Source organism: Nyctereutes procyonoides, unplaced genomic scaffold (assembly GCF_905146905.1).
Source record: "Nyctereutes procyonoides isolate TBG_1078 unplaced genomic scaffold, NYPRO_anot_genome, whole genome shotgun sequence".
NCBI lineage: Eukaryota > Metazoa > Chordata > Mammalia > Carnivora > Canidae > Nyctereutes > Nyctereutes procyonoides.
The window spans coordinates 64927986-64943212 of NW_026575135.1; the positions used below are offsets into that span (position 1 = coordinate 64927986).

Here is a 15227-nt window from a genome sequence, read left to right on the forward strand (position 1 = left end):
TATCAAAGTGAGTTTTTTAAAAGTCTGTAAAATGTATCTTACTTTTTATGGTTACATAATACAAAAAACTTCAAGTAATAAAAGAGTAAAAAGGTTTTAACTTATACACACCTCATTTAGACATCTTTTCTTTGTGAATATATTTCTGATAAAGGTTTCCTGAATTTCTTCCTGCTTCACCAAGTACTGCCAAAGTCTCTTCACAGACAGTGCCAGATGGTGTTTGGATCTGTAGAGACAAGACATTTAATTATATACTTTGGAGATTTCTGATTAACTTGACCATATTTCTTTAATACTCCATGAATGTTTATAATAATAGATTAACTAGAATCAGACTGTATCATCAAGGACAGCAGTTTGCAAATTTTTTCTTAAAAAAACGCATAGTAAATATTTTAGGCTTTGTAGGCTATCTTTCAACCACTCAGCCTAGTCACTGAAGTAGGAAAGCACCCATAGGTAATATTAAAATGAAAGAGTATGCCTGTGATCCAATAAAACTTTATTTACAATGCAGGAGGACAGGTGGATATGGTCTCATGGCTGCAGTTTGCTGACCCCTAGGAATCTAATATCTACCAAAATATCTCTCTCCTAGAAGGCATCTAGAAGTAGAGGTACTCAAAGGGTCTGTGAACACATACTGGTCCATAAACTCTGTTACTAATGCTCACGAAGATAAGAACTTATGAAATAATATAAATCAACTATGTCACTAAGTACAATGTTTATTAATTCAGTTATCATTTTGTAGTAAGATTTATTGGTGAAGCAAGCACTGCACCAATTTACCTTTTGGTGCAAATGCTTCTTCTCCTCATGGATAGTAAAACAGCATGCTAACTAAATACTTTGAATAGCAATGTTCTGGAGTAGGCGGAAGTAAACTATGGCCCACAGGTCAAATTCAAGCCTGCTTTTCATTTTCAAAAATAAAGTTTATTGGATCAGAGCCATGTCCATTTGTTTACTTATTGTCTATGGTTGCTTTGACTCTACAATGGCAGTTTAAAAGCAGCAACGAGGACTGTAGGATCCACAAAGCCTAAAATATTTACTATCTGGATTTTTGCAGGAAATGCTTGCTAACCTCTGGCCTACAATATACATCAAACAAGGACACAGATCTGAGCCAAGAACCACAAAGTAGACACAGAAGGCCTTGAATATATATATATATTTTAAGTTCTAATTGATAACATTCTGATTTAGTAAAACTGACTTCAAAACAGTATCCACACGACAACCTACTTGAAAGGAGTGTTTGTAGGTTCCAGCAAAGCTTTATGGCGGAGAATTGCAGGACCTGCAGACAAACTCTCTTCAGAGGTATGACTTGCAATATAGTTTTGAGGCGGCCCACCATGGATTTCGAGTCGTCGGAGAAGAACTTGCTCCCAACACTGAAGAGTTTTTAAAACTGCATGACAAAGTGGTGAACTAACTGGAAGCTCTAAAAAGAGAAAATAAAAATGACTCATGTTTGTCTTCTTTAGTAAAATGCTACAGTTGATTGTAAGAATGACAGAGATAAACATTTTGGCAGAGATGTGTAAGAGAGGTGGGGAGAAACCTCCATAGGATTAAAAAAAGATGTAATAAATCTCTTTTCAACATAATTAGGTGGCCCAGAACAATAGAAAAAAGAGTAATCTGAGTCAAAATTATATCATAGTTTTACTACTACAACTTGAAATAATATTTATGACTTATGATGTTAAAGTACTGCTGTATCAATTACTCCTTTTGGCTTTATTTCACATAAAAAATATACCTGAATATTATGAAAACATGTTGGAGAGGAAAAATAATTGCTTTTAAATCTATCAGCCCAATTCTATATGGTATGTAATTAAAACTTGTTTAGAAAATTAAAATACACAAAAGCTAAAAAAAAAGACGTTTACCATGAAATTTATCACTTTCTAGTTCTGTATACTTTCATTTTCCTGGTTCCTCACTCCACATTCAACTTTTAGCTATTCTTGCTATTCAGTTACAAAAATCTAAATAATATGTCTATACTGTGAATTCTTGATTTTTTCAATTTTAGAAATGATGTACTCATTTATTACTATGGAATATGAGAACAAACTACTTTCTCCATCATTCCAATATAGTCACATAATTTTTGGCTAAATTGGTGTTTTTGTGTTTACCTTGCTATTTATATTTATAAATATAGATCACAGCTGGACCACTTGGTATACTATTATACCCCTTTCCTCTGTACAATCTTTTCTTCCCCTGGAGTTAATAATCACTAAGTTCTTGTGCTTGCTTAGTTTCCTATGTGTCTAGTGCTACTAAATCCCCCAACACCTCCAGTAGAGGTATAAAGAGTCAATACCATCAAACACATCAAGTTCAGATCTCCTGATTTTTTAGACATTGTCCTCATAATGGCACCTAACAATATGATAGACACATTTATAGACAGATGATCTGGTCAAAAGAAACCTATCTTCTACAACAGGAAGTTACTAAAGCTTTTCTTGACTATTAAAAAAATACAGATATGAGTAATTCAAGAACAATGGGAATATTAGTTCATGTTAAGATATTCATTACCTGCAAGATCATGACCAGCAAAGGGATAGAAAGTCTTCAAATTGTTGAGCACTAACTGCACCATTGCCAAGCGCATCAATGACCAACTGAAAATAAAACAATGGTAGATTAAAGATTTACTTAGGGTTGTAGAAGAATACATCATTCTTTAATCCAACAATTTCACTGCCAAGAATCTACTCTGCAGATACCAGAAAAACAAAACAATATAGGCACACAGTTACTCATGTCAGCTTTATCGATAGCAAAAGAGTAGAAACAACCAATTATCCACTAGCAGAGTACTGGTTGGAACACTTTGGTTTTGAACCAAGAATATTAAGGAAGCCATAAAAAAAAAAAAAGAATGTAGAAGAATCTTGAAGTTTTACTATGAAGTGAGTTTCAGTATGTATTAATAATCAAAATATAGAACATTATATATACTATGCCACCTATTACTTTTACACACCCATAAACATGCTTATTTTGCAAACAAAAGGATAAAGCAAACTAATAAAAATGGGTTTATGTAGAGGGTATAGAAGAGAGCTGGATGGAAGGCTTCTAATTTCACATTTTTATGAAGTTTTGCTTTTTTATTAAAAAAAAAGAAAATTCTACTTTAAGTGAAACACATTTTTTTAAGATTTTATTTATTTATTCATAGAGACAGAGAGAGAGAGAGAGAGAGAGAGAGAGAGAGAGAGAGAGAGGGAGGCAGAGACACAGGCAGAGAGGGAAGCAGGCTCCAATGCAGGGAGCCTGACGTGGGACTCGATCCCAGGTCTCCAGGATCACACCAGGCTGCAGGCAGCGCTAAACCACTGCACCACGGGGGCTGCCCGAAACACATTTATTTCTTAGAGTACTGTCTTTTTGTTACTTTATTTATTTATTAAAGATTTTATTTATTCATGAGAGACACACAGAGTGAGAGAGACAGAGAGAGGCAGAGACACAGGCAGAGGGAGAAGCAGGCTCCCATGCAGGCAGCCTCACATGGGACTCGATCCCGGCTCTCCAGGGTCACGCCCTGGGCTGAAGGCAGGCGCTAAACTGCTGAGCCACCTGGACTGCCCTTCTTGTTACTTTAAATTGTGGTAAAATATGTATAGCATAGAATTTACCATTCTAATTACTTTTAAGTATGCAGTTCAGTGGCATTAAATACATTCAACCGTTACCATCATCTAGTTCTAGAAGTCTTTTCATCTTGCAAAACTGGAACTCTTCCCATTAAACAAGAATTCCCCATTTCACCTTCCTAGCCCCTGGCAACTGCCATTCTACCTTCTGTCTCTATGAATTTGACTACTCTAAACATCTCATATGTGGAATTGTATATAGCATTGCCATAGTATTTGTCCTTTTGGGATTGGTTTATCTCACTTGGCATAATATACTCAAGGTTCATCTACATTGTAACATGTGTCAGAATTCCCATCCATTTTTTTTAGGTGGAGTAATATTCATATGTATATACATACACACACACACACACACACACACATATATATATACACACCACATTTTGTTTATGTGTTCTTCTGTCAACAGACACTTGGTGCTTTTATACCATGGCTATTATGAATATTATGAACATGGTTTGTACAAATACAGTTCCAATTTTTTTAGCATATATGCTGCCAAAGCGAGCACAGTCTTCACAAATACATGTCCAAGACTGTGCTTTTAATTCTTCTGGTTATATACTCAGAAGTGAAATTGCTGGATCATATATAGTAATTCTATTTTTAATTACCTAAATACCTAATGTTTTCCATAGTGGTTGCTGCATCATTTCACATTGCCATCAACAGTGCACAAGGGTTCCAGTTTCTTGTATTTTTGCCAATACTGCTATTTTCTGTTTTTCTGATAGTTATCCTACAGGATGTGAAGTGATCTCTCATTATGGTTCCTATTTGTATTTCCCTAATGATAGCATCTTTTCTTGTGCTTACTGGTCATTTGTATATCTTTCGAAAAATATCTACTCAAGTCATTTCTCTGCTTTTTAAATTCCATTGTTTTTTTCTTTTTATTAAGTTACACAGTTTGAGCTACGTAAATCTTTTATATATTTAAAAAACAAAATTGTGTCAATAGGAAAAAAAACAACAAACACCAGTAAGCAAAAAACTCCTAACAATTTTTCCTTTCAATAAAGGAGTATTTCATTTTTGCTAATATACTACTGTTTCTTATGGAAAATTTCCATTTTCCTATCATACCAATAGCATACAATATTTTTAAAAATATCTGTAACTTTCAGAGATATACAATGTATCAAAAAGGACAAGATAATATCCTGTTGCTCATGCATATAAAGTAGCATTGGGAGGTGAGGGGGAACATTTTGAACACTTATAATTTTTATAATATGTGGAAGACATTTTTAAGACAGTAATCACTGACACCTTGGAGTATTAGTATTATACTGAAAAGATAGTATGTTTTCTAGGCTAAAACAGTGGGGTTTGTTTATCTCAGTGAGTAAAGGGTAACGAATAGTCTGAGAGCATCTGTGAAGACCAATTCATGGATAATAAAAAATTAACTGTATAATTCTTTTCTTTTTTAAAAATGAGTTTGTTTATTTATTTGAGAGAGAGAGAAACTGAGAGCATAAGAGGAGGGAGAGGGGCAAAAGGAGAGAGAGAAGCAGACTCCTCCTGATGTCAGGCTCAATGCCAGGACCCTGGGATTATGACCTGAGCCAAAGACAGACACTTAACCAAGTAAGCTACCCAGGTGCCTCCTGTGCAATAATCCTTAAAGAAAAGAATTTAACAGTTTCATCTAAAGAAATCTGAGTTATAATGTATATTTTAATTCAACAAGCTATTAATCTCACATGTTATTTTAAAAAATATTATGCATATAAGCCAAGATGAATTTTTAAAAAGAAGCTTAAAATTATATATTCCATACCTATATGAATTTGAATTAGAATGTTCTTGGAGATGGAAATCTGAAGCTAAAACATCATCATCATCATCATCATCATCATCATCACTTTCCAGACTTTCTTCTGAATCATATTCAGCTCTACTTTGGGAAGGGGGTAGAAAAGGCTAAAATAAAAAAGTTAAAGAATTTATCATTCAACTCTCTGACTTAAACTTTGAAAAAAATATAACCAAAATTGTCCTGTACTGGTAAATGGCATCCTAATAGTTACTCAAGCCAGAATCCTAGAAATAGTCTTTTTTCCTCTCCGTCTCTTTCTCTCTATATTAATCAGCATATCTGTCAGTGATTTCCCCAACTCTTTCTCCCCACAGAGAAGAGGCAAAGACACAGGTAGAGGAAGAAGCAGGGTTCTTGCAGGGAGCCCAATGCGGAACTCGATCCTCAGACCCGGAATCACGCCTTGAGCCAAAGGCAGATGCCCAACCACTGAGCCACCAAGGCACCCTGGCCAGGCTTCCTTTAATGTGAAGTGGGGTTTTTTCCCCCCCAATTTCACTATCTCTAGAATATCCTAATTCCTGTGTCATACTTCCCACACTTATGTTGACAAGTTAGCCTTCATGAAGTCCTCTTGTTGCACATCCAGAATCTCTCAAATGAGAGCAGTATCAGTAGCCCCAAACTGAGCTATTTTTCTATAGCTTTGTTTACATTTGACGTGAATTTCACTTATAGTACTATCACTTTTCACTGTTTCACTGCACTACCATCTTCACAAGCCAATTCCCTCTTTTGATTACCCAATTTTGTAAAATGTCACCTGAGTTTGTGATGGGAGCCAAGACAACTATACACTTCACTATCTGTATATGAATTGAATCATGGGTACTAAATGTTCAATCACCAACAGACTTTAAAAGAACTGTTGTGATTGGTCACTGAACATGAGGTGCATCTGATTATTTCCACAGTGACATGTGGACTGAAGAACCAGGAGGGAAGTCTGTACTTCAGGCGATTACTCATAGTTAATATACTGTGGAAACTCTGAGCCTTGTTGTTGAGGGACTCAGGTTACTTAACTCAACAGTGGTAACTGCAATGTGTGTATATGAGAACAACACAGGATGTCTGAGATAAAGAAAAGGAACAACAGCAGGAATGGCCTTGTGACTTGAGTACTCTTGATTCCTTACTTACCATTAAGTACGTCAGCACTAAGGTGTTGACCAATTTATCTTTTCACTAAGAACTGTATTTTGTTTAAAATACATAAATCATAACTTATCAAAGGATTGCCTTAAAAGCTGGATGAGGGATCCCTGGGTGGCGCAGCGATTTAGCGCCTGCCTTTGGCCCAGGGCGCGATCCTGGAGACCCGGGATCGAATCGCACGTCAGGCTCCCAGTGCATGGGGCCTGCTTCTCCCTCTGCCTGTGTCTCTGCCTCTCTCTCTCTCTGTGACTATCATGAATGAATGAATGAATGAATGAATGAATGAATAAATAAATAAATAAATAAATAAATAAATAAATAAATAAATGCTGGATGAAAATGGCCATATATCTTTGAGGCTTTTCTGTTTTGTTATGTAACCCAACAAAATTAAATTGTTCTGAAACAGAGTGGGAAGATACTTGGAAGTAGCAACAATTCCACTTACTTTAAACATTTTAAAATGTTCATTTCCATTTCATTGCATAAATGTTGTTCGAGGTGGCACTTTTATTACCTTGGCTATGAAATAGTCCCAGATACTGAGCTCCGGTGGGATGAACTTCTCTTGGACTGTCAGTGGCTCCTGGCTGACTAGTGATGAGGAAGAGGTCAGTGCAGCAGATTCTCTGCAAGATATTTTTGATGGCCTAAAACGTATGTTCTGTTTTTCTCCTTCTTCCACAAGTGAAGAAACTAATAAAAACAAAATAAAGTATTATTAAAGTATATACTATTTCCATTGTACTAATTTCATCTATCTTTACATAAGATTTAAGGTTACAAATAAGTACAAACACAAAACTGAGAAGATTATTATGATAGTAAGATAAAAAAAATAGGTAGAAGGGAGACAAAAATCACTGCAAACAGTGATCTTTGCTTTTATCTCAATGTATCCCTCATTCTCTAAATGTTAACTTTTCTGTTGCATATGTGGGTAATGGGATAAAATATCTGTCTATAAATGAGGCCACAATTGAGCCAAGATCATGAAAGAAAATTATTTACATTCCTCTACTTTGTTTTTAGGAATAACATGGAAAACAGACTATCATGAGATGTCAATGTTAATTGAAGGTAACAACTCATTCATGAGGTTCTTGAGTAATCCCCTGGCCTTTTATCTACATACAAAACTAAATGTTTTCACTGAAAATATTAAAAAAAATTCAAATACGTAACAATTAAATTTGATTTGGACTTCTGGAAATGGTTTGCACATGGAATATTCTGGTCAGTGAATAACAAAAAGGGAAAAAATGCAATCTTTGTTGTTTTAACTTTTAAACATTTAACGGTTAGTATTCTCTTAGTATTTTACTTTAGAATATTAAGGGCATCAGTAATGAAAACAAATCTAGAAATAACAAACACTAAGTCACAAGATGCAAATCACAATACAGAACCAAGGATGTCCCAAACAGAAGTGTATGTCTAATTGACAGGTGAACAACTCCCAATAAGGTACACCAATCTTCTCTTTCAACGGTTCCAGTGAGAACTGACTTACCTTTTAAAAGAATGCAAATATTTGTTCTGTAATGTAATTTTTATTGTTTGAAGCTACTCAGCTTGCGTAAACAGCATGCTCATGCATTATACCAAGCTACAGCCAAGCTGAGTTTAACAAACTGATTTAGTGATTTTAGAAAAAAAGGAAATTAAAATGGATAAAATTCTAAGATTGCTAAGATGTGGTATGATTACTACATAACCTCTCAAATGAGTTTAAAAGGAACTTTCAGATTAAATGTATAATTTCTGTTTTTTAAAAAACTATTTATTTATACTTGAGAGAGAACACAAGCAGGCCCAGGGGCAGGGGGAGAGGGAGAAATAGACTCTGCTGAGCAGGAATCTGACGTGGGGCTTGATCTCAAGACTCTGAAAGCATGACCTGAGCCAAAACCAGGAATCTGATGCTTAACCAACTGAGCCACCCAGGTGTCCCAAGTATTTTTTCTGATTTTATAAGCATTTGATAGCCAACAATCATGTTTTTAATATATGTTGGATACATTCATATTCTATCTAAAACTTAAACAGTGGTTCTAACAAATTCTGATCAAGTAAAAAATTTATAATATGAAGGTATTTTTCACCTTTCAAAAATTAATGCTGTAGTTTAAAATTAATCATATGATTTTAACAGCACTACTTTGCTTTTTTTATTTTATATTATAAGGCATATGAATATAGAAGCTTAAAGGATCTCTGGAAAAATAAAACTTACAAACAACACTAAATACATTTTTTGCCAAGACACCTATATAATGAAAAATCAGAGGTTTTGCTTTTTAAAAGATTATTTATTTATTCATGAGAGACACACACAGAGGAAGAGGAAGAGACACAGGTAGAGGGAGAAGCAGGCTCCATGCAAGGAGCCTGATGTGGGACTCGATCCCGGTACTCCAAGATCACGCCCTGGGCTGAAGGCAGGCGCTAAACCACTGAGCCACCCAGGCACCCCAAATCAGAGTTTTTAAACCAAAACCTAGTAAGATTTAAAAAAAAAAAAAAAAAAAGAAAAAGTTTGCAAGTAGAGTCAATGAGCTCAGACACTGACATGAAAATAAGAAAGTTACCACAGTGGGGGTAAATGTTTAAAATTATAGACTCAATATAAGAAATATAAAACTACTTATTAAAATACTTTTGACGGGGCAGCCGGGGTGGCTCAGCGCTTTAGCGCTGCCTTCAGTCCAGGACCTGATCCTGGAGACCCGGGACCGAGTCCCACATCAGGCTCCCTGCATGGAGCCTGCTTCTCCTTCTGCCGGTGTCTCTGCCTCTCTCTGTGTGTGTCTCTCATGAATAAATGAATAAAATCTTTAAAAAAAATACTTTTGATGAACAAAGACAGGAAAAAATGGCAAACAGGTTCACAGTACTGAATGTTCTATTACTTGAAATGCTATAAATAAAAGGACCTGAGTGACGCCTCCCAGCAAACAAGAAATAATCCGTAGCTTCTCATTAGCATAGATGCTCCTTCTTTTCTCCCAAATACAGCAAGACCTAAGACAATTTTATGCCTAAATCACATTGGGTTGGCATCATCATGAAGCACCAATAGAGACTGCAGAGTGCCTGAGTACTCATCTGCTTATTTTGAAAATGTTAATAATCAAATATCAAGAACCTCTGTCACTCCTTGGATAAAAACTGACTTTTGTTCCATTACCAACAGGGTAAATGAGTATTTTACTAATAATAGAAGAAAAAAACAGTATTGAGAATTAAAAAGGAATGTGGCTATGGAGCTCAGAAATCATAAGGAACTGAGAGAGGCTAGAAAGTGGTTAAAGAAAAACCAACATAACCACGGGTAAGAAAAAATAGAATCACGCACTAACATACATTTTTAAAATAAATTGCTTAGCTGCTTTGGATTCATAGAAAGTACTTTTAAAAATTACTTTTACTGTCAATATAGTAGACTTTCCCTCCATTGTAAGAACCCCTATCCTCATTCCTAGTCCATTCTGTAGTAGATTTCCTGGAACTATGGAAATGCCTCCCAAAGGAACTAAACACAGAAATGGAGAAACAGCTCAGAGGCTACATACATCTAAAGAACAGGCAGAGAAGGTAGAGAGTAAGAAAGATAATGTTGCTTTTTACCATAAATTCTTCTGGATTACTGGATCTGTCACCATGTACACATATTGGTTGATTAAAACAAAACATAAGAGGAAGGCTAGTAAGTTAATACCTTTTGAGTTTATTATTTTATTTTAAGGATTTTATTTATTTATTTGAGGGGGGAGGAAGAGAGAAAGTGTGTGCACACAGGAGCGAGCATGATGGGGGTGGGTAGAGCGAGAGGGAGAAGCAGACTCCCCGCCAAGCAAGGAGCCCAATGCAGGGCTCTTATCCCAGTACGCTGAGATCCATTACCTGAGCTGAAAGCAGACACTTAACCAAGTGAGCCACTCAGGCACCCCCTGAGTTTATCATTTTAAATCAGACAAAATTAATATTTAAACCCAGACCTAAATGTTATTTCTTTTAAAATCTGACCTCAAAGTAACCTGAGAATTATCTCATTCTCTGCTTCTCAACCTAAGGCACACTTATCACTAGACTATTCATGAAAGTGCCAGAGAGTGTGTGTGAAGCTTCAGAGAGCATGTTGTTCTGGACCTTCAAATTTAGATCCCAAATTTAGGGGGTTGGGAGGATGAAGGTAAGTCATTTAAATGATGATTTAAAATATTTTATTGGAAAGAAAGAAAGATATGGAGAAGATAAAAGTCGTGTAAGTTCAAGATAAAACATTCCGAATCTATTTTTTGCTTTTGGTAAGATAATTCAGTATAAGAGATCCCCTAGGTGGTGTATGTCTGTATGTGTATATGTGAATATATATATAATATAGAATATATATATATTCACATAATACATACATATTCACTCTCTTCTAGCATGCACTTCAGGCAAAAAGTTTAAGAAGTACAAATATATGCCAACACAAATGAAATAAAAAACCAAATTCTCAAAGTTACATGTAAAACATTGATCTTACAAGTAAACTTCAAAGATTTTTAAAAGGAAAAGACCAAAATAGATTAAAGAAACAGTACATTTAAGATACTTCTTAATCCTCAAAGAATGAAATTAATGCCAACAAAATGTCTGACAGATAACAATTTCCAGAATTTAGAAAGACTGACTCTCAAGGATTGTTAGGGCACAGTGGTACCTTGCACCTGCTTCATAAGTACCTATAAAAATGAAATGATTACTATTTTAGTAGAAAGTAGTGATTTGTCTTCAAATCACGGAGGAAGGATTCTCCAAGGTAGTTGGTATTCAAAGTGATTCACTGGAATATGGAAAGAAAATATTACAACTACTACTTAGATTTATTTTTCAATAAGCAGAAGTGGGGAAAAGGAAGAAAAGAGAAACAGGGTATGAAGGGGAGAAGGAAAAGAAGAGAGGAGGAGGAGGGGAAGGGAGGGGAGAGATGAAGAGGCTGAGGGGAAGGGACTCAAGGAAGGAAAAAGCAAGGGGGGGCTGGAGAAGTGGAGCCGAAAGGAGAAGAAAATAAAATCTGTCAATGTTTAATATCTAGATCAGCAAGAGTACATGTGCTTGTAAATAAATAAATATGTACATTCTTAGGATTTGCTCAAGCATGTTTTGTTAATAGGGTTATATAATAAAACATGTGGAGAAAACTGTCCTGGGGTACTGCTCTCCCATCACCAACCATGAAGACCACGATACAGATGTGCCTGTAAGACTTCAGCTAAGGCTTCAGAGACTTCTTGAGAACGGAGTATATACACACAGTGAAATATGACTCAGTTGTATGAAGAAAACCCCATCATGTGCCACAATATGGATGAACCTCAAGGACACTGTGCTAAGTGAAATCAGCCTGTCCCAAAAGGACAAATACTGTAGTTATGCAATGAAAAGATGCTTTTTAAACTTTTAATGAAAATATTTATCTGTCCCTCAATAAAAAGTCTATCCAAGGAATCTAACAAAGATGTATTTCCTTCTCCAGCAAAACTAGTTCTTTTTCAGTTCAGCAGCCAGTTAAAATTATTGGGCATATTCATCTGTATTTTAAATAGCTGATTGTTTTCTATTTTAAAAATGCTGAAGCCTTACCCTCTGGTCAAGAAATGTTGCTATTTTGTATATTTTACTAAAGGAAGGATAACAATGACATGTATAATCTCTATATACTGAACACAAAACTTATTTTTATATAAGTTTCAGGGAAAAAGCAAAACATTTGGAGTTTCTGATCCATATTTAATATAAATAATCAAATGGTAAAAATATACTTTAAAATGTCTAAAACATCATTAGCAGTTTCATAGCTTAAAAAAAGGATATGCTTACCACAAATAAAATATTCATTTTATATTTCATTCCTCAATTTGGAGACATAAAAAAATCATTACTATAAATTTATCAAGATGAAGATGGAAAATTCAGTTTTTATAATTGCAAATATTATGACAAAATGTAATAAAAATTATTTAAATAAAAATACTGTTTTGCTTTATAATATACAATAAAAAGCAAAGTCTGGATTTCTAACTGTTAGTAAGAAAAAAAAATCATTTTTCCAAACTTGCTATTGCTTACCTGATTGTCTGCTTCAAAAATTAACCATAATAGCAAAATAATTCCTAATTCCATGAACATACCCCTACATTAGTTTTAAGTAGAAAAAATAAATCTTTCATTAATATATGATGTGGAATCCACAAAGTTAAATTTGATTTAAAAAAATAATAAATTACTGATTAACATTTTTGTTAAGAATTCTAACCTGCCAAACTGAAATCTAATAGAAATCATCTATCATTTTCTATTATAAAGCTTAGTCATATTTCAATTTTGTCACTAAAAATATTAGTGCATTAAGTATATAAAAGACATGTAGAGAAAAATATAATTTAGTTTACAAGACCATTATTGCAAAGAAAATTAAAATCAGAATTTACAGGAAAACAAATGGTTACTTTTAAATTCCTCTTCTAGTACTAAGTTACATCTATGATTGATTGAGCATAGTTTCTGGGTTCTCAAAGACAGATGAGCTCCACATAACCTGGATGTGGCTATATTTGGTCTGGCTCTACCAATACGTGAACCACATATTTTAAGTACTCTGTGTTACTTGCCACCATATCTCAATTCCAAGGGATTAAATGTACAGATACAGATAATTTTCAGTCACTATGATTACTTAGGGTTCAGTAAATGGTGGAATACAGTTTATGATGGTACCTATAGGATAATTTATGTAATGGTATTTTGTGTGTAGAAACAATTAAAATTGAGTGGTTCAACAAAGAACTTAGACTTTAAGTTCTTTACACATCTGTGCTCAATAGAAATGGTTGGAATTGAGACATAGTGACTGGTTAGTAAGAATATTTAAAAATTTTTAAAGGTATTTGGACATTCCATAGCAAGAATTTATCCCTTTTTAACAGCTCATATTAACCAGATCAAAGTTTTAAATGATTTTCTCTTAGGATACATTAAAAACAGGGCCACAGTTTTCCAATTTTTTTTAATGCTAATCTCAGTAGAGCTATAAATCTTACTTCCTCTTAGACTTTGAAAGTTTTTCTTTAATTGAATTCAGATAAATATTTACTCCAAGGCAAATTTCATGAGAAGTTAGTCTTTTTTTTGTCCATATGATAAAGCACAAAAATTACTCTTTAAACATTAGAAGAGATGTTCATAAAAGTGAAAATATTTTTAAAAATTTGAAAACTAAGATTATCACATATGGGCTAATAAATTACAAAGAGAAAACAGCAAGGTAGAAAGCATTATCAAGATTCTTTTCAAGTCAAGATACAACATATATATAGTTTGAATATTAGAAAGTTTAGAAACACGGTTACAGTTGTTTAAAATGTTTAGTTTTCAAGGTTGTTATGAACACTTAGAAATCCAAAACCCCTAATGGCCAGAATCATAGTATGCAAAACATAAAGCAGCCTCATTTGAAATGTTTTCCAGACATTTCAAGCCATAGTCTGATTTACCATGATTAGCACTGACATTTATTTCTACACAATTAAAAAGATGTTAAAGTCTCAGGAATAGAAAACATCAAAGGAAATAATTTAAAAGAATAAAAAGCAGAGATGGTTTTCTGAAATGCTAATCATCGTTTTAAATCAAAAATATGGCTTGATTAAAGGAATTTCTCAATTTTCTATTTTAAGTGCCAAACAAAATAAAACGGGCCCCAGGTACCCCAACCCCTTCAAAACAACACAAAGCAAGCTGAGCTGTGAAAGCCTATTTCTAAAGCTAGTATCTTGCCTGCAAGACTGGGAGGGCTACGAGAACTGATGGTTGAAAGAGCTTTGGTAAAGCCCACACATTCCATGGAGAATACCACTACCTGGTGGGGGCTAGGCATAGCAAAGTGCCTTCCTGCCAAAGAAAGAAGAGAGAATCTGTATTTGGGATAGAACAAAGATCAGTGTTACAGTGTATTTCAAAACAAACGATCGTTTCAACAGTAAAGATTTAAGAAGAAAATTACATGAGATAGTTCTTATCACTGGTGCATGAGTGTCTTACAGTTTGAAAACTACACCAGAAACTTTATACTGCATTTTCACCATAAAACTATTTGTTCATACTTTAAGAAAATGGGCTGTAACAAAATCTTTCTGTGAATAAATTAAAATGTAATTACACTTGACAGAGTTATCATTCAGATGAATACAAAGTTTCAGGTTTAAAAACAAACAAACACACGTTAAAAAACTAACCAGGTAAAGCTTTTGAGTGTGTCTGTTCCTTGCTGGGAACATGTGCACCTCCACCAAACACAGCAGACCACATTTTTTCATTCAGAGGATGGGCCACAATCCGGAACAGTTCATTACTAGAATGTGTCGCCAGGCCATGGATGAAAAGACTCAGATACACTGCTGTGAGAATCTCACAAAGCAAGACTGTAAGCCCTGACTGGGCTTCTTCCCCAGAGGAATTCAGAAGTCGAATCAGAGAAGTTATTCCTAGAA

At 34.5% G+C, this 15227-nt stretch overlaps 1 protein-coding gene across 4 annotated transcripts in view; it reads right to left on the reverse strand.

Moving 5' to 3' along the window:
- The window catches only part of DMXL1 (Dmx like 1), a 126863-nt gene that overhangs the window by 33851 nt on the left and 77785 nt on the right, over positions 1–15227 (reverse strand). For all 4 annotated transcript variants that reach the window (XM_055301783.1, XM_055301782.1, XM_055301784.1 and 1 more), the window contains 6 exons: positions 14973–15221; positions 7205–7383; positions 5491–5633; positions 2575–2660; positions 1255–1456; positions 112–229 (listed from right to left, as the gene is read on the reverse strand). In XM_055301783.1, coding sequence (XP_055157758.1) covers positions 112–229; positions 1255–1456; positions 2575–2660; positions 5491–5633; positions 7205–7383; positions 14973–15221 — 977 coding nt within the window. The remainder of the gene's footprint in view (positions 1–111; positions 230–1254; positions 1457–2574; positions 2661–5490; positions 5634–7204; positions 7384–14972; positions 15222–15227) is intronic.